Source organism: Rhinolophus sinicus, chromosome 9, assembly GCF_057876585.1.
Source record: "Rhinolophus sinicus isolate RSI-liver-muscle chromosome 9, RSI-T2T, whole genome shotgun sequence".
Taxonomy (NCBI): Eukaryota; Metazoa; Chordata; class Mammalia; order Chiroptera; family Rhinolophidae; genus Rhinolophus; species Rhinolophus sinicus.
The window spans coordinates 35,128,831-35,156,204 of NC_142509.1; the positions used below are offsets into that span (position 1 = coordinate 35,128,831).

The 27,374-nt window shown below is 48.7% G+C and overlaps 1 protein-coding gene across 5 annotated transcripts in view; it reads right to left on the bottom strand.

The window, feature by feature from the left end:
• Positions 1 to 27,374, bottom strand: part of CAMKK2 (calcium/calmodulin dependent protein kinase kinase 2) — a 46,677-nt gene that overhangs the window by 10,505 nt on the left and 8,798 nt on the right. For 3 of the 5 annotated variants that reach the window (XM_074321758.2, XM_074321757.2, XM_088801031.1), the window contains exons 2-14: positions 21,120 to 21,628; positions 17,612 to 17,659; positions 16,816 to 16,869; positions 16,033 to 16,084; positions 13,856 to 13,989; positions 11,590 to 11,626; positions 6,520 to 6,541; positions 6,288 to 6,376; positions 4,955 to 5,154; positions 4,249 to 4,302; positions 1,810 to 1,883; positions 1,631 to 1,718; positions 368 to 496 (exon numbers count right to left, since the gene is read on the bottom strand). In XM_074321758.2, coding sequence (XP_074177859.2) covers positions 368 to 496; positions 1,631 to 1,718; positions 1,810 to 1,883; positions 4,249 to 4,302; positions 4,955 to 5,154; positions 6,288 to 6,376; positions 6,520 to 6,541; positions 11,590 to 11,626; positions 13,856 to 13,989; positions 16,033 to 16,084; positions 16,816 to 16,869; positions 17,612 to 17,659; positions 21,120 to 21,563 — 1,425 coding nt within the window. In that variant the 5' untranslated portion in view covers positions 21,564 to 21,628. The remainder of the gene's footprint in view (positions 1 to 367; positions 497 to 1,630; positions 1,719 to 1,809; positions 1,884 to 4,248; positions 4,303 to 4,954; positions 5,155 to 6,287; positions 6,377 to 6,519; positions 6,542 to 11,589; positions 11,627 to 13,855; positions 13,990 to 16,032; positions 16,085 to 16,815; positions 16,870 to 17,611; positions 17,660 to 21,119; positions 21,629 to 27,374) is intronic. The other 2 variants (XM_074321760.2, XM_074321759.2) reach the window with 1 other exon arrangement.

Here is a 27,374-nt window from a genome sequence, read left to right on the forward strand (position 1 = left end):
CCTCACTACGGCTTCGTTCCTGGCACCTGCCTTGGCCCTTCTCCTCTTCCAGCCCCCGATATGCTCTGAAAGCAGGAATTCCGGAAGGGGCAGTAGGATCCTTAGAGAGGGGCTCGTCCTCTCTACAGTAACATGGGACCTGGCTGTAGATAGAACTAAAGCTAGAAGGTGCAGGGGCCAGCTGGCCTGATGTGTGCCCATGGCTCAGAGGCTGATGGCTATGGGTTAGGGGCAGGTCCAGCCATCTCCTGACTCTCGGGCCCAACACCTGCTTCTCAGACGCCCACTTGTGTCGCGGCCTCTCCTCACCAGGCCCGCCTCAGGCTCTCTCTGTCCCTGCTCTTGGTCAGTGGTTCATCTGCCTTACCACGGTCGCCAGGCTGGGAATGTGTTTGACTGAATTCTCGACCTCCTCTTCGGTCACCTCGACCAGCGTGCAGTTCTCGTCCTCCGATGGCAACGGCTCCGCCCCATGCCTCGTGACCCAGGGGTGCAGCTTCAACGAATGACAGGAGGGGTGAGGGGAAGGCGCAGCTGGCTCCCAGAGGCAGGAGAGCGGAGCCAGGGAGGGGATGCAGAAAGGGAGAGGCAGTGGCCTGAGGTCAGGCATGCAACAGAGCTGGCAAGCCAGGCAAACAGTGCGGGTGAGCAAGATGGGAGGAAACGTGGAGAAGACAAGAGACAGAGAATGGGAGGGAGCTACGAGGCTGGGATGTGCGCGGATTGGATTCTCCCTCTGGCCCCAAGTCTTGGCAGAAGTGACTATAATTTGACATCTGCCTCACATGGTTGCCCAAGGAGCACCCATCACTCCTCAGCAACACTCCCTGATGCCCGGAAGGCTCAACTCAGAGCAGGCAGCATCCTCCCCATTTCACAGAAGGGCAAACAGAGGCACGGGGAGGCACAGAGATCGCAAACCAGCTGGAAGGACACAATCAGGAGAGGACCCAGGCAGGGCTAGGACCCCCACTACTCACCCCTGGGGTCCAAGCCCTTATCCGTAACCTTTTAGACTTCCCCCTCTTTGAATACTAGTTAGCTAGGTACCTGGAAGTTTCTAGAGCAAATCTCTAGATTTCTTAAAGGGCCAGATGTGTGTGTGTGTGTGGCATTGGTTGGGGTGTTGGGGTTGACCAAGGGTCTCTTTTAACATGCTTTTTTTCACAACAGGGTGGAATTAGGCAGGCCAGGGTGGGCGGTGGGGTCAAACTGTTCATTGACTTCCTCCCACCCTCACTGCAACTTCTCAAAGGGATGGGCAGGGTCAAGGCAAGGGCCCAGACTAGGACGCGGAACACACAGAGGCCCCGGACTAGTCTGGTCCGGGGAGGGTAAATGCCATCAGCCCAAGCCAATCAGAGCAAGCGCTAACTGCCTGGCTGGCAGCAGATCCCACTTACACAGTCTCATGAACACAAGCCCCAAATCCTCCTCCGCACCCCCACCAGCCCCCAACAGCCTAGAGGCCCCAGGCCATGGGAGAGCAGTGGTGCCAAGGAGCGTGTGGCACTGTGAACATGGGGCGAGGGACCTGGCCAAGACAGGGTTGAGCCAAACAATTCCAAGCAGAGGACACAGGCCAAGCCCCCAGCACACGCCCCACGGGGCAGTGGAGGCCCCCAGCTACCTTGATCTCCGGCACCAAAATCCTCGACTCGGGGTTCTTGTCCAACATGCGGGTAATCAGGTCCTTCAAATCCTCAGCTATGTCAGGCCTGGGGGTGAGAGACGCATCAGGAGTGGGAGACGCAGGACCACCGAGGGCTCAGAGAGGGAGGGGGCTCAGCATAGCCAGGCGATACTCACTGGTCTGGAAATTCCAGCGCCTGACTCTTGATCTTACTATGTAAACACATGATCCGCTCATCCATGAACGGGCACTGCAAAGAGAGGTGCGAGCAGCTGTCAATGGCCGGCATACCTGTCCTGTAACGGCCACCTGGTGCTGGCATCATTTCACATGGGTTACAGCAGAGAAATAAGCAGCCCAGTCTGTGGCCTGGTCCAGGGAGGCAGCAGTTCCCCTCCCCCCCAAAGTTCTAGAAGGACCAGGAATGTCCTGCTAGAAGGGCTAGAGCCCTTTCCACCACATCACGGCTTTCCTCAGCAGCTGTGATTTAATTTACCTACTTATACAAAAGCAAACAGTCTTCTTCACCCACCTGCCAGGTGAACAATAATAATAGCTAGAACAATACAACAGATGTCACAGGTAGGGTTTCCAGGCAGGCACTACCATCTGTTCTCAGGATTTTTTTTTTTTTGCTTTCCCATTCCTGAATCCGGAGATATAAACTGGTTTCTGTTCTCCACGATGAATCTTTTCCACAAAGTGACGGCCGTTAGTTACTACCAACCACCTGGGTTCAAGGAGCCAATTTTCCCGATTTCCTGACCAACTTTCCTCAGGATTCGGGAACGGGAAAGTGAAAAAAATTCCTGAGAATGGGCAGGAATTCCCGCCTGGAAACCTTAGTCACCACAACAGAGATTTACGAGGGCTTAGCCTGGGCCAGGCCCTGTACTGAGGTTTCTCATGACCAACGTTTCATTGGCTGTTCCCTCTACCTGGAGTGTTCTTCCCACCAACATCTGCCTGGCTTATTTTCTCCCATCATTCAGGTGTTTATCAAAGCTCACCCTCTGAGGGAGGCCTTCCTGAGCTCCTGTCTGAAACAGACATGCCCCACCCACTGCCACCACCACGTGACTTCTCAGCATAGCACCTATCCCTGCTACTATATCGCGTATGTATTTGTTCACTGTTTAACTCCTGCACTGGAACGTCAGCTCCAAGAGGGCCAGGATTTTTGTCTGTCTTGCTCACTGCTCTCCAGTACCCAGAAACATCCCCGTGCCTGGGAATCAAGTGGGAGCTCAATAATTACCTGGGGAATTAATGAGTGCTTGAATTATTTCTGTCGATCCTCTCAGAACCCGTAAGAATAAGTATTATTCTCATTTGACAGAAAAGAAAAACAAGAGCTGAGAGAGGTGATGTGTCCCGGAATGTACAAACTTGGGATTTAAGCCTCGCCGGGTCTGAATCTGCAGCCCGTTCATGCACCACCTTCCAGGCGACAAATCAATGCTCTCACCCAGCATAGGGCCTCAACCAGGAGGAAGAGCTCAGCTATTGTGTAGGAAAAAGAAACCTTTATGTGAGGTGCTTAGAAGGCTGGGGAAAATCTCAGAAAGTGACCTGGCCCAGTCTTGTCCAAGGAAAATTATTTCATTATGAGCAGTAACTTGAGATAGAAGTTTACATTACACAAGTATAGCCACTTGACAGAACTCATTAAATGGTACACTTAAGATCTGTCTGTACATTTTATTATATGTCAATTTCACCACAAAAGAAAAAAAAGAGATCCACAAACAAATAGTGAGCTTTAGCTAATGATTGCACTCTGAAGCATTTGGAAGAAGTATAGAGATGTTGGTAAGTTCCTCTGAAATGTGTAAAAAAAAAAGATTGAGGATGGATAAGCATGTGATAAAGCAAGTACAATAAAATGTTTATGGTAGAATCCAGGTAGCAGCGGCATGGGTGTTTACTGTACAACCCTTTTACTTTGCTATGTGATTGAAAATTTTCTAATCGAATCTTGGGGGGAGAAGATTACAAACTCCTTTACATCCTCACAGGACCAGTTTCTTAAGCTTTCCTCAACAGGAACACATACTCATGAAAAGGAAAACTCCACACTTTTACTGCTCATAGTTAATCTGAACTTCAGAGTTAAAAAGAGAAGGCCCTAAATATCAATAACATAAAAACAACAACAACAACAACAAAAAAAGACAAACCAGCACACCCTAAATCAATAAAGCTAAATGGATTTTAACTTCCATTCCAATTCTATCCCTCCAACAATAGCTTCTAGGGACATTGTTGAGAAGAATATCAAAGCAGTGTCAGGCTCAGGAGAAAAGAGTGCAGTTATTGATTAGTGATGTCTGTCTTGCATTTAGGAGTGGGCAAATGTGACACGTTTGCTGTCCTTGCTCTGTCAACTATCTGTAACTTCTAGAGCCTCTGCCAATCCTTCTGTTTTAACAGATGCGACTATCATATACAGATATGCACATTTGGGAAGGCATCCTTTTTCATATTCAGATCTAACTGTGGAAATAAAATTATGTAACTTAATGAATAAGTGCTATCTCCCCTGCAAAGGTAAGTATTAATCCAAGGGGGCCACCCAGCCACACTCAGGAAGCAGGACACCCTCACCCTGTTACCTGGCCAAACACAAAGCAGTACAGTGTAACTCCCATGGCCCAGACATCCAAGGCCTGCAAGAAAAGAAAGAGCTTCGTGTGAGAGCACAAAGGGCGGTGAAGGGTGACTACTGCTTTTGCCTGTCTAGCATCCAATCCTCCAGCTTGCCTTTTGGGAACTACCTCTCCTTGACTCTCAGTCCATGGGGCTAATCCTGCCCCTAGCCTGTGGGTCAGCACATACCCCATGCCTGACCAAGGAGAGTACCATTTCTCCCAGCCATCGTAATTGGTTCAAAGATGCGCACACGACCCAGGACTGACCAATGTGAGTACCACCTCCCCCAGCCACATTGATTGGTTCAAAAATGGGCACATGACCCATGCTGGGCCAATCAGAGCCAATCCCAGGATTTTTGCTAGAGCTCCTCAGGAAGAGGAATGGTCTCTCTACTGAGGTTGGTAAAATGATAGAAAATAGACTGGAGCTGAAGAGACCAACCCACCAGGGGAGGAAATCATTCATGAGAACAGACCTAAGAGATGAAGAGACAGATTCCTATCTGAATCTCTGTATCTCGCCAATCCCGAAGCCAAATATATCCCACTCACCTACATGATTTAATGGATTCACTGTTGAAGCCAGTCTGAATTGGATTTTTGCACTTACAACTGAGAGGACCCTAACACAGGAAGTACTCAGCATCTCAGGCAGGTCCAAACCTACCTTCCCAGAGAAGATTTTCCGGGTTTCTGAGAGCGACTCGGGCGCCATGAAGGCAGGCGTGCCCACAGTGTTAGAGAGGAGTGCATCGCTGCCCTTGAACTCGTTGCTCACGCCAAAATCAGCAATCTTGATGTGCCCGTCTTCTCCGACCAGCAGGTTGGAAGGTTTGATGTCCCGGTGGATGATCTTCTGGTAGTGTACTAGGGACGGGGTAAACACAGGACGGGAGAGAGGGGGCAGAAAACCCACGTGAGGAGCTCCAGGTGGCCTACACTGCCCGAGATACAGGCAGGGACCCCTCTATTCTCCCACGGCCCCAGGCCCTTCCCAGCCTCCCCCTCCCAGCCCTGCTGGACACCCACAGCTCTGAAAGATAAGGGGGAAAGAGTGTCTTTAAGGACATTCCCCGTCCTCCGAAATGAGGAGTGAAACACAAACTACCAATTGTGATTAGAAACCGCCTGCTATAGTCTAAGTCACCGGTGACCGAGCATGGAGCATTTTTGTGCAGCTTGACTCTTGGCTAGAAGCCTTAGGACTTGTGGAAATCAAACATATTTTATTTACCAATGCCAACACTCAACCTGCTCACCCAACCAATAACGACAGAGCAGGTCGATTTGAAGTGTGGACAACGAAGCAGGACTGGGGACTTGGCTAACTGTCAGCCCGTGAGAGAGGGCAGCCCTACCGTCTGGAAGCTCCCACTGCATTTTTGTGGCGGTGAGGAGGAGGAGGAGGAGGATGACGACGACGGGGGGAGATGATGACATGGGTAATACGAGCAGCAGCTCCCTGAGGTGAGAGCCCAGTCTGGAGCCTAGCCCTGTAAGTGCTTCCCATTTACCCCATTTAAATCCCCCAACAATCCTAAGGCGAGGGTAAGAGTCAAAATGTTTAACAACCAGAAGCAGAAAGGACACGTGGTGTGTACTGGCCGATTTCAGGCCTGGTGAGAGACACTTTAGTACCATTTTAGAAATGAGGACACTAAGGTTCCAGGAGAGTAACAGGATCCCCGTCCCAGGGCAGTTGGGAATAAGAGACGGTGCAGGAGGAGCCCTGAACAGTGCCTGGTACACACAGAAAGTGCTGGGTAAACAGTCCCTATTGCCACTGCTCATTTTCCTGTGTGGCAGAAGGAAGGTTCCTGCTGCTGGGGCCTGGCCACAGAGGGCTCTCTGCAGCTGCTCGTGACTACCTCTCAGACGATTCTGTTTCCCACCCACCTCCTTATGCTCCAAAAGTGAAATAAGAAACTTCCCACTTTCCACCCACTACCTGGGAACGACAACCACCCCTGGGAGAGACTCCTCCCTGAGACCCCACTTACAGTACTCAATGCCTTTGATCAGATCCTGGAAGTAGAAACGGGCCTGATCTTCGGAGAGCGGTTTGAGGGTGGGCACTTCCATCACAGGCCTGAAAGGTTGACACGTGCATGAGAAGCAAACCAGAGGCCCCGGCCGTGGCTCCCTCTCACAGCAGAGCCCAGCACCGCCTTGCTCAGCTTTGTAGCCCAAGAAGCACCAGGCATCACACCCACCAGGCATGGGGATACTCACCCCTGGTTGACCAGTTCGAACACTGTAGGGAAGAGAAGGGGTGAATTGTTACACTGGGTAATTGGAAATCCATCTCCCTCCCCATCGTCTCCAACTCCCAAACTAATATTGGACCGGAGAGAGGAACAATCTACCAAACCAAACCCGCTCTAAGTCCTGCTGTTCTAAGTTCCCATCAGGAGGCTGGGGGTCAGAGATTTCTGACGTTCCTGCGACCCCAGCCTGGCTGGACTTCTAGTCCTCACAACAGCCAGAGAAAACAAAGCAGGGAGAAAGGACACAGGTGGGGACAGCTCATGGGCCCCTCTCATTTCTCCACTCGTACCTCAGGGTTCCAGGGATGACTGATGCTAAACTATGGCAGGTGTAAGGGGACACAACCCAAACATCAGTTGCCCTAAGGGTCTTCAGAACCCTAGGAAAGTTCCGATTCAAGGAACAGCCTGAGCAGGTTTCAACAATCCCTCCCTAGTTCTCCAAGTTGCCAGGCTGTGTAAGGCTACAGAACAAGAACAGTCCAATAATAATATTTTTCCAACTCCTCAACACTCTGTGGTCTGCTGGCCCTCGGACCCTTTCCCGACTCTCAATCAATCCAAAGCAAGACTTGGAGCTAGTGGTGGGGCCGAGGATTTCCCCACCAGCTCAAAGGCCAGCTCCTCCTGTTCCTCCTAAACACAGCTCTTCCTGACTCCCATTCACACATGACACACAAATGCCTCCTACCACGTCCACTTCCTCCCAGCCCTGTGCATACAACGGACAACCACCCTCACCACATACTAAACCAAGCGTTCAGGAAACGCAGTGTTTTTGTGGTTGAGGTTTTTTGTTTGTTTTGGAGTGCTTTTTTTGCATTTTAAAAAATAGAGGTGGATTTTTCAAAATATAAAATGTCACTACTCTAAAGTATAGAATTCAGTGGTTTTTAGTATTCACAATGTTGTAGAACCATCACTTCTGCCTAGTATATACCTAGGAGTAGAACTGCTGAGTCATATGGCATGGGCATTTTAATTTTGTTCTGCTTGGACAAACATACTCGTAACTAGGACTATGAAGCTGCACATTTTCATCACCCAAAATTAAACCCTGTGCCCATTAGCAGTCATTTCCTATCTCCCCACGACCCCCCAGCCCCTGGCAACTACTAATCTTTCTGTCTCTATGGATATGCCTAGTCTGGACATTTCATATATATGGAGCCAGACAATGTGACCTTTTGTGACTGGCTTTTTCACTCAGTGTAATGTTTTCAAGGTTCATCCACATTGTAGCGTGTGTCAGTATTTCTTTCATTGTTATGGCTGAATTAGGCCACATTTTGTTCATCTTTCATCAGGTGATGGACATTTGGGTTGTTTCCACCTTTCAGCTATTGTGAACAATGCTGCTGTGAACCATTTATGTACAAGTATTTGTATGGTTATGTTTTCAATTCTTTTTTTTAAGATTTTATTGGGGAAGGGGAACAGGACTTTATTGGGGAACAGTGTGTACTTCCAGGACTTTTTTTTTTCCCAAGTCAAGTTGTTGTCCTTTCAGTCTTAGTTGTAGAGGGCGCAGCTCAGCTCCAGGTCCTGTTGCCATTGCTAGTTGCAGGGGGCGGAGCCCACCATCCCTTGCGGGACTGGAGGAATTAAACTGGCAACCTTGTGGTTGAGAGCCCACTAGCCCATGTGGGAATCAAACCAGCAGCCTTCGGAATTAGGAGCACGGAGCTCTAACCACCTGAGCCACCAGGTCGGCCCCCGTTTTCAATCCTTTTGAGTATTTATGTAGGAGTGGAATTGCTGGGTCATGGGGCATAGCTATTAGATTGAGGCAAAAGTAATTGCGGTTTTAAAGGCTAAAAATTGCAAAAACCACAATTACTTTTGCACCAACCTAATATTTTAATTTTGTTCTGCTTGGACAAACATACTCGTAACTAGGAATAAGAAGCTGTAGTTTGGAAAGTGACTAGCACGGTGGATTTTGACATCCAGGAGAGAATGACTTTGGAGTTATTCTGGAATCATCTACCCACATTGCAGTGAGTGTATGGAAGAAACCAAAGGGTTTATCAAAGGTCTCCAAGGGCTGAGGTAGCCAAAAGGAAAGAGCCAGCTCCTCAGACAAAAGAACGGCTTACAGGTTCTAACCAGAAAAGGAACTTGACTGCCCAGGGCTCCTCCCTGCCTTCATCAGGTTCATCAACCAGCATTGGGCAAACCTGCCATAGGGCAGATCCACGATGGCTTCAGGCTGCGGCCAAAAACAAACTAAGGCTTTCACAGATAGGAGCGCTGGGCCCTCAGCTCTGGCCTATCACAACTTGGGTATGTAAGTGTCAGCTTTCAAGAGCTGCTTCGTGAATTTCTGCACCTCCCTCCCACCCACCCAAGCACCATAAGTCAGTTGGCATGGAGGAAGCTGGCCTGCTGAAACAGGTCTATTTTCAGTCACTAACCACGCTTGGGACTGAGCAGTGGGTGGGAAGTTTTTAACCTCTAGAAATACTGATCGTGTTCTCCACCCTTTGATGGTCAGATCTGCAGCGGTAGGACCTTTGCTGATACCTGCTATGGGCCTCGCGTGCTACCCTGCAAAAATTCCCCAAACCACCAGAATCAAATACCAAAGGTCAGCATGGCTCCTTGTCACATTGGCGCCTCAAGAGGTGAAATACTCTGTCCAGGGAGCTGCCTGGTTCAGACGTACAAAGCTCCTCTTTAGAACTTGGGTCATGTTCTTTTTGTACTCAGTGGACTCCTCTGCTCAGACCCTCCGATGGCTCCCTTCTCGCCCAGAGTTAATTACAAGGCAAGGTCTTACAATGGTATAAAATGTCTTCTGCCATCTGGTCCCCACTATCCTGCACAAATGCCACCTCAGTGAGACGTCTCAAGGAGCCAGTCCCCAATCCAGACTCCTGGCTGCCCTGACCCTGCTCAGGTTTGCTTTTCTCCGTGGCGTTGACAGTTTCCAAGCAATGCATAAAGCTTACATCCTGTGTGTCCGTCTGTCCTCACTAGAGCAATAAACTACCTCAAGGGCAGGGAGTTTTGAGTTTTATTTCCTAAGGAACCTGGAACAGGGTCTGACAAACTATAATGTTTGTTGAATGAACAAACAACCTCCTTAGAAACAGCCCAAAGCTATGGAGGGTCAGGTCTGGGGTCCTAAGTGGGAGCATTAGGCTGGAGACGCCATTCTGAGTCAAAAACTATCTGTTGTTACATTTTGTGATTTCTGCTGTATTTCTCCAGACTTCACTCATTTGCCTACAATGTTCATAATCTGGCCGTATCTATATACCATGTAAACTATTGTTTGGTATTTTTCTATAAATTGACTCCGTTTTTAAATTCTTAGCCTTACCCTGTGTAATGATATCCATGAAATCATGCTTGTAGTGTGCTGGTTATAGTTTTTCTTATGTAATGGTAAATTAAATCTAAAAATTGTTTTAAATGTCTGTCATATGCCACCTAAAATCATCTCATATATTTAAAGTGGTGACGGTAGCACATTTGGAGAAATATCGCAATTCCGTAATGTTCACATTTTTATGTTTCCTTCATAGTGTTTTTGAAGTTAACATATCTAATGTTATTTACTGCGTAGCGTCTAAATTGTTTGTCGAGGGAGGTTTTAAAATTTGAATATGGACTTCACACTAGATGCTCTCAGGGAACCGGTGTAAACTTCTACTTTACTTTTGGACTGTTCAGCAAAAAACTACAGAGCAGTGGATGGGTGGGTGTCTAGACAGATCAAGCAAACGACAAGAAGATACTACCCTGAACCTGGGTGGTAGGGATACAGGTATTCATTACACTATTCTTTCAACTTTTCTGTAGGCTTAACGTTTTTCATAATAAAAACCCGGGGGACACATGGAAAGTACAATGTCCTAAGCAACAACAGTATCCTTGGAAACGAACCATAGCAATGACTTTAGGGGAAGGTGAACTCAGAGCTCTATTTTCAAGCCACGTTCATGACTTTATGATCCGTCACTCCTTATGCAGCAAAGGATCGTCCCCGTGCTCATTCAGGAGATTCTGGATTCCAGGCTGGGCTTGGCCATGCCACCTCCCTCATCTCTTTGATCCCCCTCCTGGCTGTCATCTGTGCCTGTGTAAAATGCACAGACTCATCCGAATGCCCACCCAAGCCAGACATTACGAGGACGTGTGACCAGTCAATCACTCATTCCTGGGCCCAACAGTCTGCCGTGCAGTTTTGAATTAGTCCTGCCCTCCCTTCCTTCATCAGCACTTATGCTGAGATCTGACTGAGGGCTGCCCCATGTCCTCACCATTTTTTTAAAATGAGGTCTCTGAGGACATGCCCGAGTCCTTGCATTTCCGTGTGCGGTGCCCAGACCCTTTGATGGTCCCTCAGGGCTCCAAATGCCCCACCATGGCCTCCCGGACCCTCCATCCTCCTCTCTGGTTTACTCTCCCTGACCCAGCCACATTTTTCTCAAACACACTAAGCTCCCACCAGCCTCAGGACTTTTGTGCCTACCATTCCCTCTGCCTGAAATATTCTTCCGTGGATGTTACAGGATTGTGTCCTTGACATTCAGTTACTGAACGGTCATCTCCTATCAGAAGTGGTCTCTCCATCGCTCTCTCTCACATCACCCTACTTAACCCTCCTCAGAGCATCTATCTGAAGTTATCTGGTTTATTTAGTTGTTGACTATGTGTCTTCCCCAACTAGCCTGTCAGCTTCACAAGAGCAGGACCTCATCGTTCATACTGATCACTGCATTCTTAGGGCCTAGAAAAGCGCCCAGCGCAGAGCAGGTGCTCATATCTGCAATACGTATCTGCAGATGAATGACTAGGACATACCGATAAAGCAAGTCCCAGCAAGAACTCCCTTCCACCTCCTGCTTCGAATCAGGGGTGCCGCCTTCTGTGGGCTCACTGTGGGGCCTAGCTAGAGCAGGAAAGAAGAAGCTGTCCAGGGTGGGAGATGCCAGGGGGTGGGCCTGCCTCGAGAGGACCCCTGGGCTCTGGCAGGCACAGCGGCCTGAGCGAGGATGGCAGAAGGCAAAGGCTCGAGTCTTACCCATGTACAGATGGTCCTCAGTGGGGTCATCCAGAACCTGTTGGCACAGCCACGCGGAACAGGCCGGAGACAAGGAGCAGGGAGAGAAAAGGGAGAGAAAAGACATGAGCAGAGAGGAAGCAGCAGCCACACGACTGCGTTGGCTACCGGCAGGGCTGTGCTTTCCACTGTTTTTCCTAGTTAAGATGCAGGGCACCGGAAAAAACCCTGCCTGTGCGATCCAAATGGCCATCTGGAAAAGCAGCACCTTCTAGCCCAACCCGCAAGGGTCCAAAACACTCAGAAAGGAGGTTACAAAAGGGAAGGGGAAAATTCCTCTCTGGCAAATGTCTCAGCTTTAATAAAAATCCCACCTGTCGTCTAGGAGAAAACAACTGGTCCACACGGTGAAAATTCAAATCCTGTCCCCATCCCACCCCCACCACCAGCAGGAAATGATGTCTCCTGGCCTGGAACTGCCACAGCACTTCCTCTCTCTGGCTTTCTTCTCTCATGACCCTCCTGCTTCCATCTTAGCACTGTTTCTATCTTTCTCCTTCTCTCCAAAGGGCAGGCACCGGGCTGCATCCACATCAGTTGCTTCCGTGGTGCCGTGTACAGGCTGAGGCACACAGTAGGAGCTCAGAAAATGTCTGATGAGCAAGCGGGCTGGTAAACAACTTCATTGGGTGGAGAAGCCACATGTCACAGGGCAGCGGGGAGAAGGGAGACCCTTCCAGGACTGAGAGCCACTCACTAACCAGCGCCCTCGGCTTCCTCTAAGGTGCCCGTTCAAGCCTCTGTGAGTTGAGACAGTGATGACCTGCAGCCACATCTCTCCTTTGGGGAGAAACAAAGGCAGGCTCCTTGGCTAGATGGTCCTCCTGCCTCTTCCCGCCTCACACGCACCTTCCCCAGCCACCCAAGGGCCCCAGGACAAGAGCCCTGAGAAAGGGCTGCATCCTAGGCAGAGGCCTGGAGCAGCCAAGCTGGAGCCCTAAGCCTTCCCCTGTGCCAGGGCCTGGCACACCTACAGTTCTGCACCTGATGGGCCCCAGGTAGTGTGGCTGCTAACCTTCCCACCTACCAAAGGCGGGGATGTACCCCCCCAAAAGAGGCCCCCAGGCCTTTACACATGTTGTTCCTTCCCACGATGCCCTTCCCCATCTTCCCCATCCGAGGAACAACCAGACTATCTCAAACATCACTTCCCCTGAGAAGCCCTTCCCAGCTCCTTCAGGCCGAGCTGGCTGCTCCCACTTCATACTCCTAGAGCACTCTGAACACGAACACGTGTCCATAAAGTCCTTTATCGCACAGGGGGGTTTACAAGTCTTTGTCATCAAGACCGGAGGTGCTCCAAATGCGGTCCCGGGGCTTCGGGGAGCCCCTAAGATGCTTTCAGGGTCCACGAGGTCAAAACTATTTTCACTCTAAAACTAAGACAATATTTTCCCTTTTCACTCGCGTTCTCTACTAGTGTGGTTTTCCAGAAACCACAATGACATGTGATGTCACAACAGGCTGAACACAGATATGACAATCCAGCCGTCTTCTATGAAGCCAGATATTAACGACAAAACTATGCAAAAATGTAAAACGACGCCACTCTTCTCACTACATCTTTTGTTTCAGAAAATAGTTATTTTTCATAAAAAGATATCACTTATGCCAACACAAATATTATTGTTTTAAATGCACTAATAATTTTTAGATTTCTCCATTTTAAATTATAAAGTGACAAATATTAATAAACGTAACCCACGTAAGCTCTTTGGGGTCTTCGATAAATTTTAAGAGCATAAATGAGTCCTGAAACCAGAAAGTCTGAGAACTGACGATCAAGAGCGGTGGTTGGCAAACCACAGCACACAGACCAGATCCAGGCCTCCACCTGTTTTTGTAAATAAAGTTTTATCAGGACACTGCCACACCCATTTGTTTACATGTGTGTGGCTGCTTTTGTGCTACAACTACACGTGTGCATTAAAAAGAAAACCAGCTCCAAAGAGACAGAAATGGGGGAAGGGCTGCCTCGGTACCCCACTGAGCCTCAATTCCTTCATCTGTAAAACAGGAGTGATAAATAGTCTCAGGGAGGGGTGAGGGTTAGTAAAATAACAGGAGTGAAGGAGCCTGGAGCAATTAACCACCACTCAGTCCTGCAGTCAGCGGTCTGATGCCGGGTGGTTCTCCCTGGAAACCAGTGGTGTGGCGTTTGGGTAATAACAGAGCCAGAGCCCGACCGCCATCAGCCTCCCCCCTCCCTCCAGGTCCCCCACCTCACCTCCACTAGCTTCACCACGTTGGGGTGGTCCAGCTTCTTGAGGATGGCGATTTCCTGGTACACCTGCTCAATGGGGCCCCTGGGCTGGATGCAGCCTCCTGGGGCTGGCCGGGTGCCTCGGGGTGGGGGGCGACCTAAAGGAGACACAAACCATCTCAGGGTCAGGGTAAAGAGACTTTCTCCTGCAAAGGGTTTGTAGTGGCTGATGCCTCCAGGGGCTTTACACCACCTTCCCATCAGTCTCCTCTGCACTGAAAATCAGCGAGGCTGGAACCACAGTCCCCTTGCTCAGCCTTCTGTCAACCCCCTCCTTCCCATCCTATGCCCCAGGTCACAGTGAGTCAGGAGGTCACCAAGGGGAAAAGAAGTCTGGGGTTTGACTTGGCAATCTCAACATCTCAGCGTTAGCCCACCACGTCTCCTCTCTGGGGATCAGTTTTCCCACTCCATAAGATGGACAAACACATTACTCCCTTCTCCTTAACTCATGGATATAGCAGAGATATAAAATGATGTCAGAAATAGAAAACTAAGTAAGAGTCAATGAGACAAAAAAAAAAAAAAAAGACGATGCCAAAAAGAAAGGCAATCCGTGCATTGCTTGGCCTCGCAGAGGTTGAGTCAAAGGTCACAATGATGGAAAGGCCCACAGTTAAAACACGTATGATGTCACACACCATATGTAAGCGAGGATCTAAGTGGGATTAACAAAACTGGACGTAGACGTGATCAGCCTTGGAAAAGTAAGAGCAAAGGTGTAAGTGTCAGAAGTGGGCTATGAAAGGAGGGAGAAGCTCTAGGGAAAGGAGGTGGGGGCACTAACAGCCTCCTCCTACAAAGGGAGGAGTCAGGAGACACAGCTGCCGAAAGGCGGAGGGAAGTGACAAGTGTAGTAATAACAAAGGAGCTAAACATCACGGTATCATTTCATCACCTGGTTGGGAAAAGGAGGGAAAGTGTGGTTTAAGCAAAGCACGCAAAATCCTCCTGTCTTCAGAGGAAGTCAGAAGTCAATGTCCAACATCGATCAATCAAGAAATAATGGCACAAGATATCTATCTTGGCGTTCAGCTACGCAGGATACACCAGGGTCCTGGGGACAGGATGGGGCTTACATTTTTTTCTTGTCCACTTTCTCTTTTTTGGCCCCCAGCAATGCCAGCAGGGAGCTACGCTGGAGCAGCCTCCGATTTGCTCACCAGCAGGGCTATCATTTGGTCACGTGCTGTAATTACCAGCTCCGAAAAGAGTGAAAAGTGGGGGCTGCCTGGAGGGAGTGGGAGGACAGTGAGAACCTGTGGTTCTCCATTGTAAGCCCTCCTGTTCTTTGACTGCTTTTTTAGGTAGATATAATTCAAATACCTCATGGTACTTGTTTTAAATTCGTCATTTTGAAATGTAGCTATAATACAATGGTTTTCAGTACATTCACAAGGTTATGCAACCATCTCCACTTTCTTATCCGGAACATTTTCATGTCCTCCCCCATCCCCCAAAAAAGCCCATACCTGTTAGCAGTCTTCCCCACTCCTCTCACCTCCAGCCCCTGGAAACCACTAATCTGCTCTCTGTCTCTACAGATTTATGTATTCTGGACATTTCCTATAAGTAGAATCATGTAATGTGTGACTTTTTGTGTCTGGCTTCCTTCATTTAACATCATGATTTCAAGGCTCATCCCTGTTGTGGCATCTATCAGGGCTTCATTCCTTTTTAATGGCTGAATAATATTCCACTGGATGGACAGACCAGCTTTCGTTTATCCATTCATCCACGGATGGACACTTGGGCTGTTTCCATCTTTTGGCTATTATGAATAATGCTGCTATGAGCATTTGTGTATAAGCTTTAGTGTAAGCATGTGTTTTCAATTCTCTTAGGTATATATACCTAGGAGGAGAATTGCTAAGTCATATGATAACTCCATATTTAAATTTTGAAGCATTGTCAAACTGTTTTTCTCCAATGGCTTGTTTGACTTGAAACCTATACTACTTTAAGAAATATTGTTTTTAATGAAAATGAATTAAAAAACCTCACTAGGAGGCCCAGCACTGTCTTTGGGGTATCTAGCCAGGCGGGGCATTCTCTGCAGGGGACACCATTCAGTGGCATCTTCTCTGCCTTGCCCCAACGCCTGTCTAAGAACAAGGTCCCACCTGGCTCATCAAACTTACGTGGAAAACCCGCCTGTCGGATCAGCTTCTTTTTGGACAGCACCTTCATCGCCTGTGGGAGAGAAGACCCCACAGCCCAGTTAAAGCAGGCAGGAGGGAGGAGGGTGAGTTCCTGCCACTCCTAGGCCTGCCTAAGCTCCTGGACCCCTGGCAGTTTTAGGACAATGTACTGAACGCCTCGTCACCAGAGGGGGTCAGGCAACCACTTGCTGCATGGAGGCCGGACTTATGGAGTCCCTCCAGCTCTGAGGGTGCGTCTGAGGGTGCAGGTCAGCTCTCCCAGCTGGGAGAACACAAGCCTTGAAACTCACTGCCACTGAATCAAGACACGAGTAAGCTGGAGTGATGGGCAGGGAGGGGTATGGCTGGCTGTTTCACACATGGAGAAACTGAGGTTCAACGGTTAGGTCACTTGCCCAAAGTCACGCAGTTGGCACATGGGAGAGCCCACAGTGGACTGACTCCAAAGCCTCAGCTCTAAGGGCCATTGGCTCACTACCGCCTGGTTCTCGGTAGGAGAATGTAGAACTGGTAGCCCAGAGTAAGGCTATATAAGATGTTTGCTGAGTTTCTTTATGCATTCATTCTTCCTCAGCCATCACTTTACTCATTTCCCCACCTGTAAAATGGGAATATCACTTCCTTCCAAATGCACAAAATGAATGTGACCTAAGAATAAAATAAGACAACAGCTAAGAAAACCTTCCAGGAAGCTGAGTGCTGGAAAGAAGTCATTTTCTTTGGACAAGGACGGGAGCGGGGAGGGGGGGTGTGGGTACTCACATAGTAGGTATTGTCATTTTCATTGTAGGCCAACTTGACCACGCCATAGGAGCCCTAGATAAAGGGAGATGACCATGACATTCTATCCAGAGTTATGGTCTGCAAAATGAGGACCCTAATACAGAGGCTGCAAACGGGCAGACCATGGGCCAAATCGGCCCTGCAATTGTATTTCATTGGATCTATAGTTTTTTAGAAAGTTTGCATTAGTTCCCAACATTTAAAAGCGAAAAGCTTGGATATAAAAATCCAGATTCGCAACCTCTTTTGGAAAAATCGGAAGATCTGACCATATGGAACCATAATCATTTCCGTGTTCCAGTTTGCCACAGACCTCACTTCTCTCTACGGATACCCTGCCTGCTTCATTCACAAGCACTCATTTCCAGGGGAGTCCACACCACTCCCTGCTGTCTTAGCCCTAGCATGCTGTGCTCACTGATAGTACTCTCTCGCTCTCTACTGGCAAGCAAGCCTTTGACTCCTGCAAAGCACTGACCATTGGCTGAAACAAAAGCAAAAATGGATGTGGGAGTGCCTTATGGGGAAAAACCAACACTAATGGGGGTGGATATAACTATCATCCTAGTGTTACGGGACTTACCTGGGGGCTTTCAGTCCTTCTGCAGAAATACATTAATATTATGATGTAAAAACAAAACAAATGGGCCATTAATCACAAAACTCCACCCTAACCTTGCCTTCAAAGACTCCTCTCCCACTCCCAGCTCTAGCAGGCTCCCCTCCCCAGCCCCCGTTACATGTGGAAAACCAGCCTGGCTCCTAGGACACTTACCTTTCCAATTTCATCCTTCAGTGTGTACTGATTCAGCTGTACACAATCCTGGAAAGTAAGTAGAGACACACATAGGACATGAATTGTAAGTTTGCAGCTAGATAGAATTTGCACAAATGAAACAAACACTTGTAAACAGGACCTAAATCATGAAAGAACACATTCCCAGCTCCCCAGAAGCAACTCTCCAGGGGGACCGCTGGCCCCTCTCCAGGGGGACCGCTGTCCCAACCTCTAACAGCAGTTTTATATGTCGTAAAAATGTAATCAAACAGTGTACACACTTTTAATACCCATTTTTAAAAGGTTGTCCCCACCGATAAAAAGTTAATTTTGAATTAAACATGTAATCCATGATTATGCTGCCCTGTAAAAACAAAGTGATCCAATAAGAGACAATCTATGTGACCTTGGGACAAACAAAGGTTTCTTAGATAATACACAAAAAAGTACAAAACATCAAAGGAAACAAATGATAAACTGGACTTCATCAAAATTAAAACTTTTGCACTACTAAGAAAATGAAAGGCAAGCCACAGACTGAAAGAAACTATTTGCGACACATGTATCAGACAAAGGACTGGTATCCAGGATATATAAAGAAATCTTACCACTCATTAATAAGAAGACAACGTAATTTAAAAAATGGGCAAAAGATCTGAAAAGACTTTCTCCAAAGAAGATACAAATGATCAATGAGCCATGAAAAGGTCCTCAACATCCTTAATCATGGGGAAATGCAAATTAAAACCACACCCATGAGATTAGCTGAAACCCTTGATGTGGTCAGAAGGTAGGGTGTGTGGAACCTTCATACACCACTGGTGGGTATTTAAACTGGTGCAGCCTCTTAGGAAAACAAGTTGGCAGTTTCTTAACAAACACCTACCATATGACCCAGTCATTCTACTCCTAGGTATTTACCCAAGAGAAATGAAAATACGTGTCCAGGCAAAGACTTATATACAAATAAATGTTCCTAACAGCTTTATCTGTAAAAGTCAAACTGGAAACAACCCAAATGTCCATCAGTGGGTAAATGGATAAACGAGCTGGGGCATATCTGAACAATGGAGTACTATTTTGCAATAAAAAGAAAGGAACTGCTGGTATATGGAAAAATCTCAATCATTTTACCGTGAAAGAAGCTACAAAAGAGTGCGTCCTAAACGATTCCACTTACATAAAATCCAAGAACTTGCAAACTAATCTATAATGATAACAAGCAGGCCAGAGTACCTGGGAATGGGGGTGTGGGGGGACAGACGTGTTGCTGGGTGTGCTGGAAAAGTCTGTGATGGGGAGATGGTTTTACAGATGTACACATACGTCAAAACTGATCCTATCATACACTTGAAATATGTGCAGTTTATTTTATTTCAATTACACCTCAATATAGTTAGGGGGAAATGCTAAGTGATACAAGAAGTAAAACAGGAAAGAAACATGACAGAAAACAGAACTTCGTAGTTTTGTTGACCATTGCCACTCCAATAAATTTTAATTAAAAAAAAACAAACAAAATAAAGACAGACCTTCGAATGTTGGCAGATTAGCCCAACATTTCCCTTGCACCTCCCACCCCAATCTAACCCTCTCCTCCCCAAACCTTGATATCAGTCTGGTGTATAAACTCCCAGGCCTTTTTCTATGTAAATGAACGCATACATGCACCAGTGTATTGCTTTGGAACACGGTATGGGGAGGCATAAATGGTGTCACGCTAAATCATTTCTCAGCTTCCTTTCACTAGACACAGATAGTGTACACATGAGCTGCTGTCCAGCAGTCCATGGCTTACAGAGCCCTACCCTCACTGGTAGTCATTTTAGGTTGTTTCAGTGTTTCTCTGCAGTCTTGCTTTCATTTCCCTGAGTCCTGGAGGGATGGGGGTGGGGGGGACTGTCCTAAGGGGTCTCACTGCTTCCTAATCCAACCCCCACACAGGGCTGAATTCATCCTCCAAGAGTCCCCTCTGACCATGACAGCCCCAGCTCCCTGCTGCTTCTGGGGTCAAGTCCTGATTGCACAGCCCGGCCTTCCAAAGCCCTAGTGAAAGCTAGAGCCACAGCAGCCATCTTGAGACCATCAGGTTTTAAGGGCAAAAGCAACAAAAGAAGCACCACTCCAATCCCTAATGCCTAGTTTTACATGATAAATAAGCCTTGTTTTACATGATAAATAAGCCTTATTGTTTAAAGCCATTGTTTTGGGGGGCAGGGGTCTCTTTTTCTAAATTGACTCAGTTCTAACTGCTATAAACCTACACTCTCCTCCATCCCTGTTGCCACAGTGCTCCTGACTGCCCTCCCCCCACCCACATCACACCATTTACCTCTGGGCCTTTGCACATGCTGTACCCTCCCCCTGCAGTGAACTTTTCTATGTGTAGCCATCTCCAACTGTGAAAGTTCTACCTGGACTTCCAAATGTAGTTAAATATCAGCCACTTTAGAAAACCATTCCTGATTTCCTGGCTTCTCCCAAATAAGTTCATTCATTCCGTCAACAAATATTTTCCAGCTCCTACTATGGGCAGGCACAGTGCAAGGTGCTGGGGACACAGTGGTAGCCAAGGCTATTCCTACGGAGCTTACATTGCCACTGGGAGGAGATGGGCGATAAGCAACTAAACAAACACACAAGATAATCAGATGGTGATGAGCGTTGTGATGAGCAGGGCATCAGACAGGGCCTGGGGCTCAGGGCTGCTTAGGAGAGGGTAGGTCGAGAGACCTTTTGGAGAGGTGACCTTTGAGTTCACAAGTGGACGTGAGATGGAGGTGACCTTGCAAAGATGGGAGAGGTTCCAAGCAGAGGGACAGCAAAGACACAGGCCTAAGAGGGAATGAGCGTGGGTATCTGAGGTGTGTAAGGAAGTGGACGGATGGAGCTCTGTGACCCGGCAGCAGAAACGTCAGCGACGGGGCGGGAGAAGGGGCAGGGGCAGATCATGCAGGGCCCTGTGAACCGCGTCAGGGTCTGGGTTCTAATCTACCCCCAGCTTACTGAAAGGATCACATGAGAAATGCCCTCCCAGGGCTGAGCGCAGTGCCTGCTGCAGGCACACACTTGGCTACAGGGGTCAGTCATGCTGCTAGACGGTGAGGCCTCTGTGACCCGCCATCCCCATTTCAGAGCCCCCCACATACACACAACTTCCACCTGCTGGCACCTGCATCTCTCTGCTAGAGCCTCTCTCTGGTCCCAGAGTTGCCTTGCCCTCAGTCAGGGCAAGTCACCCACCCCCAGCAGCCCTCACCTGAGACAGCCAGGAACTCCCTCCGCCTCAGGTGAGATAACTCTAAGACTTAACCTGTACTACCTGTCTCTCCCAGACAGAGAGGGCCCCAGTTGGCCACAGTGGTAACCCACTCCATGACTGCACCTTTCCGTTGACTTCCCTTCCCTCGTGCTCACCTCCCTGGCCTCGGTTTCCTGGGGTCACCTCCCAAAGAGCCCGCCTAACACGGGGAGACCCTGGCCGAGCTCCCGCCTGCTCACGCACCTGCATACCAGTGATGGAGACGTGGTGGGACTCCACCGTGGGCCGCCGGGGCAGCCGCGGCGAGGACTGAGGGGAGGCGACGGGCGAGGAGGGCTGGACCGAGTGGAGGCAGCGTCCGTTCGCGTCCAGCTGCGACCGCTCCTGTAGAGACAGCTTGCGACTGGAGAGGTGGGGCCGGGCCTGGGACCCGGCGTCCAGGGCGACCTCCGGACCATCCGTCTCCAGGGGCGGGGCCAGGGCCAGGCCGCCGTCCACAGCGCCACCCGGCTCACACTCGGAGACCACGATGAAGGACTCCATGCCCAGGCGGATGCTCAGGGACGAGAGACCCCGTAGGGCCTCGCACGGCTTCTGGCCTTCGCTGCTGCTGCCACCCCCGCCCCCCAGTTCATCCTGGGGGGCGGCCCGGCCACTGCTGGGCTGGCTAGAGGCGCATGATGACATGGTGCATGCGCCAACCTCAGCCAACACGGACACGCGGAGGCATTGCCATCCGGCAGCGGCGCCACCTGCAGAGAGAGGAGGAGTCAGCAAACCCCACCCTGGGTGCGCGGCCAGGGATGGGGTCCTCTCCCGTGGGCCCAGGCTGGGGCCTCATTCCTGCCTCGGGATGACACCCTAAACAAATCTTGCAAAACATGTGCTATGCTTTTAGTCCACACAGAAGAGCATACTCCATATTTTCTAATTTTAAAAGCCCCTCCTCACATATAAAACAAGAATTCCAAGTTCCATTCCAGTGAGAACCAATATGAGAAAAGCCCAAAACAGAGCACACATGCCTCCTAGAGAGGCCACAGTTACTTGCAGCTCAAGCCAATTGCTGCTAAGCAGGGATCTGGACCTCCTACTACCTGGTTGTCCCTTTTTTTTCTTTTTCCTCAAGAAAAGCCCTTGGGGTGGCCCGTTAACTCAGTTAGAGCGTGGTGCTAATAACATCAAGGTTGCCGGTTCCATCCCGAATAGGCCCCTGTGAGCTGCGCCTTCCTTAAAAAATAAAAAGAGACAGAGCGAGAGAGAGACAGAGAGAGAGAGAGAGGGAGAGAGAGAGAGAAAGAGAGAGAGAGAGAGAGAGAGAGAGAAAGCCCTAAACCCAGGACGTTCAATGAGATGTCTTGATCGGCTCTTGTTCATTAGCAATTATTTCAAATACTTTTGACAGCTGGGCAGGCCCAATGAAACCCTTCTGCGTGGCGGCCGCTGGGCTGCACCACTTCACCATGGCAATGATTCAGACAGCACTTCAGTTTACAAAACATCTTCTACACATCTGCATAATCCCACAAGCACCCTAGGTTGTTGGTTTGCTATTATACCCCCATTCTATAAGTGGGGGAACTGATGCTTGACAGAAGGAAAGTGATTTGTCCAAGGTCTAATGCAAAGCCTCAACTGAGAAGTGGGGTCAGGGGTCACATGGGAGGAAGGGCAGGCGTGCCCAGAGGGTGTGAGCCAGGACACTTCCTGTTGTCTGAAGAGCCAGGCGTGACACCTCTATCTAAAGTTTCCCTAGTTCAGCCAGCCCCCAGCTGGTGCCTACCAGATGTAAAGCAAATGTGAGGTCAAAAACGCTCTATCAAATACCTTGTTGGGGCCTCAAAAAATTAAACAGGGAGTTACCCTATGACCTAGCAATTCTGTTCCTAGGTATATACCTAAATAGCATCACCCACAACAGCCAAAAGGGGAAACAAGCTCCGCATCCGCCAACAGAAGAATGGATAAGCAAAACCCGGTCGAGCCACACGGTGGAATATGATTCCGGCCTAAAAGGAGTGAAGCGCTGGCACGTGCTACAATCTAGATGAACCTCGAAAACATCATGCTGAGTGAAGGAAGCCGGACCCAAAAGGTCACATCTGTATGATCCTAGTTATACAAATTTCTAGAATAGGCAAGTCCATAGCCAGGAAGTAGATGAGTGGTGTCCCAGGACTGAGGAGGTGCTGGGCAGAACAGGAGTGACGGCTAATGCGGACAGCGTCTCCTTTTGGGGTGACAAAAATGTTCTGGAACGAGATAAAGAGGGTAGTTGCATGACACTGTGAGTGTGCTAAATGCCACTGAATTGTATATTTTTAAATGGTTGATTTTATGTTACGTGAATTTAAAAAAAAAAGATTGACACACACCCTTAGACTGTCAATTCCTTCCGTCTCTCAGACACAATGTTCAATTTTGGTTCATGTATTTGACAAATTCTTCGGAACAAATGTCACAGGTGCCACTGGAATTCAGGGAGACCATCTGCAGATGTGTACGGTGGCAGCTTCGTGCCAATCACCCACATCACCAAGGTGCCAGGAAAACGGTACATGCTGAGTAGAGGGATTTCATGAGTAAATAAAATCATCTCTTGATGATAATGGGTGGCAGTGAGGGGACAGAGAGAAAGGTATAGAAGGGAGCAGAAAGCCAGTGCTCCCTGGAGAAACTGGATGAGGGACACAGAAAGGCCACTTGCCCTCTTGGGACAGACCTGCAAGAAGTATTTATGGAACAATCTGGACAATGACGTAGATAGATGAGGTTCCTGCTCCCGTGGAGCACGGAAATACCAATGGACAGGCATTAAAGAAATAACCACAGCATTCCGGCCCGGATACAGGCACAATTTATGAATACAGTTCATGGTGAAAGAACACCACAAAATCCAATCATGTGACAAGACGCTCAGCCTCAGTTATAGTAAGAGAAGTACACATTCAAACTACAATGAAATGGTTTGGTGGATCCTCAAAAAGTTAAATGCAGACTTACCACATGACCCAGCAATTTCTCTCCTAAGTACGAGTATATACCCAAAAGAATTGAAAGCAGGGGTTCAAACAGATATATACATATACCCATGTTCACAGCAGCATTATTCGCAATAGCCAAAAGGTGCAAACAACCCCAGTGTCTATCAACTGATGACAGATAAACAGAATGTGATCTATCCATACAGTGGACAATTTTGCCATAAAAAGGAATGATGTTCTAACATGTGCTACAACTTGAGAACATGCTAAGTCAAACAAGCCAGACATTAAAGGACAAATATTCTGTGATTTCACTTACATGAGGTACCTAAAACAGGCAAATTCAGAGACAGAAAGCAGAATAGAGGTTACCCAGGGCTGGCAGAGAGGGAGACTAGGAAATAATTATTTAAGGGGTACGGAGTTTCTGTTTGGGGTGATGAAAAAGTTCTGGAAATAGTGGTGACAGTTGCACATGTGAATTTAACTAATGTCACTGAATCATACACCTAAAAATGGTTGAAATTGTCAATTTTGTGTTATGCACATATTACCAAAATTAAGAAAAATAACAGTAAAACTCCAGTGAAAACCACTGTTTTCAACTATCAGATAGGCAAAGACAAAAAAATGTAATAAAAGCACTGTTTAGGGGAGGCAACGAGGAATAGGAATTGGTACCATCCTTACGAAGGGAAATTCACCAATATCTAGCAAAATCGCAAATGCAAGGATTTTTGACTTGGCAACTCTGCACCTGAGTATTTATCCTACGAATAGCCTCACACATGTAAAAAATGATGTACATACAAGATTACCTGGTTTGAAAGGACCATCCGTAGGGGACTGAGTAAATAAAATGAGGTGCATGCATCCCAGGAGAAAAACCATGCATTTATTTTCAAAGAGGTGACGCTATACTTCCTAATATGAATTAGCTCCAAGACGCACCGCTACATGGAAAAACACCAAAGCATTAATTAAGCACCAGGATGTTGCTTGCTATTGGCGGAGGGGGAAGGCCGTGTCTATGTACATAAATGCATGTACACAGCATATTTCTGGAAAGGTACACAGGAAAGTGGTAACAGTGGCCTCAAGAGGTAAGAACTGGTTTGCAGAAGTTGGGGGACAGGGTAGGAGGGACTTACGTTTCACTGTATTTACTTTTACTTCAAAAGTAAAAATTCAGAAATGAATTTTTTAAAAGAAAGATCACTGTCGCCACAATAGGAGTTGGGGTGAGAGGCAGGGGAGGGAGCAGTGGGTCCATCTCCTGTTCCTCTACCCCACCCTTACCGTATCTGAGAAAGAAATCACTAGCTGTGTCCCTGTCTTGGCTTCAGTATCAGTGAAAGAATACAACCCACTTCAACGTTCTCTGTGGCCCCAGCTGCTGTTACTTTACACATCCCTCTTACGGTCCTTCTCTCGGGAGGGGAAAAGCAGGGCCCCTGAAGTTCGACTGCTTGGGCCTGCCATGGACAAGTGACTTAGCCTCTCTCGGGCTCAGTTTTCTTATCTATAAAATGGGCGCTCACCGATAGTCACGAGGATTTTATTAAATGAGCTAAGCACTCAATATTCAGTCTGGTACATGGTTAAGTGCTCAAAAAGGTATTCTTTCCACAAATACCTGTTGAATGCCTACTGCCTGCCAGGCTGTGTTCCAGAATGTCACTATGAGGTACTGATGTCCAAGCAAGCCAGCTAGCTCTTGGGTAGGTTCCAGAGCCCTGGCCATGTGGACCTGCCTCCCCCAAGGCAGGGGAGCAACTCCACTGGCCCGCCTTCCCTCCCACAGCCACCTCTGACAGGGCTGCAAAGTTCCTGAAAAGAAAACAAGTCTGGCAGCACCTGAGAAAGTTAATGGAGAATTTCTTTTTCTTGCCAAAAGAAAAACAATTGCTTATTGATCTCCACTCCAGGCCAAGGACACCAAGCCATCCGCCTCCTGCAGAGCTGCTTTTAATCAGTCTCCTTGACAAGCTGGCATCTGGCCAGGCCTTGGCCCTTAAGGTCTGGAGGAGGGTGGGGAGGAGATATGCACAGGCTGAGCCTGAGATGGGTGCCTCTGTGCAGTGGGGGCAGGCGCCGTCAGGTCTCAGACAAGAGAGCTCAGACCTCAAGGCCACCTGGAGGCCGCTGGTCTGCGGTGGGGCCTGGCAGGAATGGCCAGTCAGTTTGAGGAGTAAGTTCTGCCACTGTCCCCTGTACAGTCCAAGCCAATGTTCTGACAGGTTGTGGGGTCACATACCCTACAAAGTCACAGGCCCTAGAAGGATTTGATGAAACCTATCAACACTCTTACCAAGAGGAAAAAATTGTACAGGACAATGGTTTGCATAATAACAGCAGTAGTTAACATCCGACTGAGCACTTAGGCACCAAGCACAGCTAACTGCTCTGCCTGGGTCATTTAATCTTCACAGGCCCTCTTCGGGGAAGGCTAAGGCTAAGCATTCGATTTCGATTTCAGGGCCCCAGAGTAAGAGGACCTTTCTGCAAAGAAGCCTGGGTTTGACAAAATGCCAAGAGCCCTCTCCCCTGAGCCTCCAGCTCCAGCCCTGGGTCCTTCCTGGCCCCGAAAGCCTCCCCCATGGCCCTTGGCTGGCAACCCCGAGATTGCCTCTGCTCTCACAGGGCAGCTCAACGGAGCCAGCAGACCCTTCCTGGAGCAGATGGACTGGGGCTTAGGGCCAGGATGAAAGGAAACGTTCCTTCCTCTGGCAGGAAGCCAAGTGGCACAGGTCTCTAGGAAACACGTCCCCATTTCCTGGGAGCCGTTTCCAGCCCGTGCCTGCTCACCCAATTACGCGCCACCACGGGAGCTGCAGCATGCCAGGGACGTGCCCGGCCTGAGACACACATTGTGCAGTTGTGCAGGGTCCCGTGAGGTCCCAGGCACCAAGGAACAATAAAGGGGCCCCAAACAGCTGCAAGGATCCTGCCAAGGCCGGGAGGTCGTCCTTGGCCAGCCACATTCTCTCTCATGTGGGGAAACTGAGGTCCTCAAGGAAATTCTCTCACCTATGTGTTCTTTCAAGTAATTTCTGAGGACCTACCATGTGCTGGATAAACAAAACAGACATGATTTCTTAAAAGTAGGCACACAAGTGACTCTACAAGCACAACGGGGGAGGAAACCAGGATGAGATCAAAGAGAACAGAGGGCGCACTTTAGATCTGAATGGGAGGGAAGGTAAGGGAGGAGGCTTCATGTGGGGAAATTATACTTAGGTTGAGAGCTCCAAGGTAGAGTAGGTGGGCAGGAGTAGGGGGCAGGAAGTTGTTCCAGCTGAGGAAATAGCTTCTGAGAAGGGCCTGTGGCAGGAAAGAGGTGGGAGATTGACTGGAGGGAACAGAAAGAAGGCCCCTGGGACTGCCAGCGTGAGCAGAGGCAGGGAGCAGGCAGGAGGGGCCAGAGTGCAAGAGCTTTGCAGGCAGCTGATGGAGAGTGGCAGGGGCATCCCTGGGCAAAGCCACAGAGACCCCACTCAGCGCCTGTTAGGAG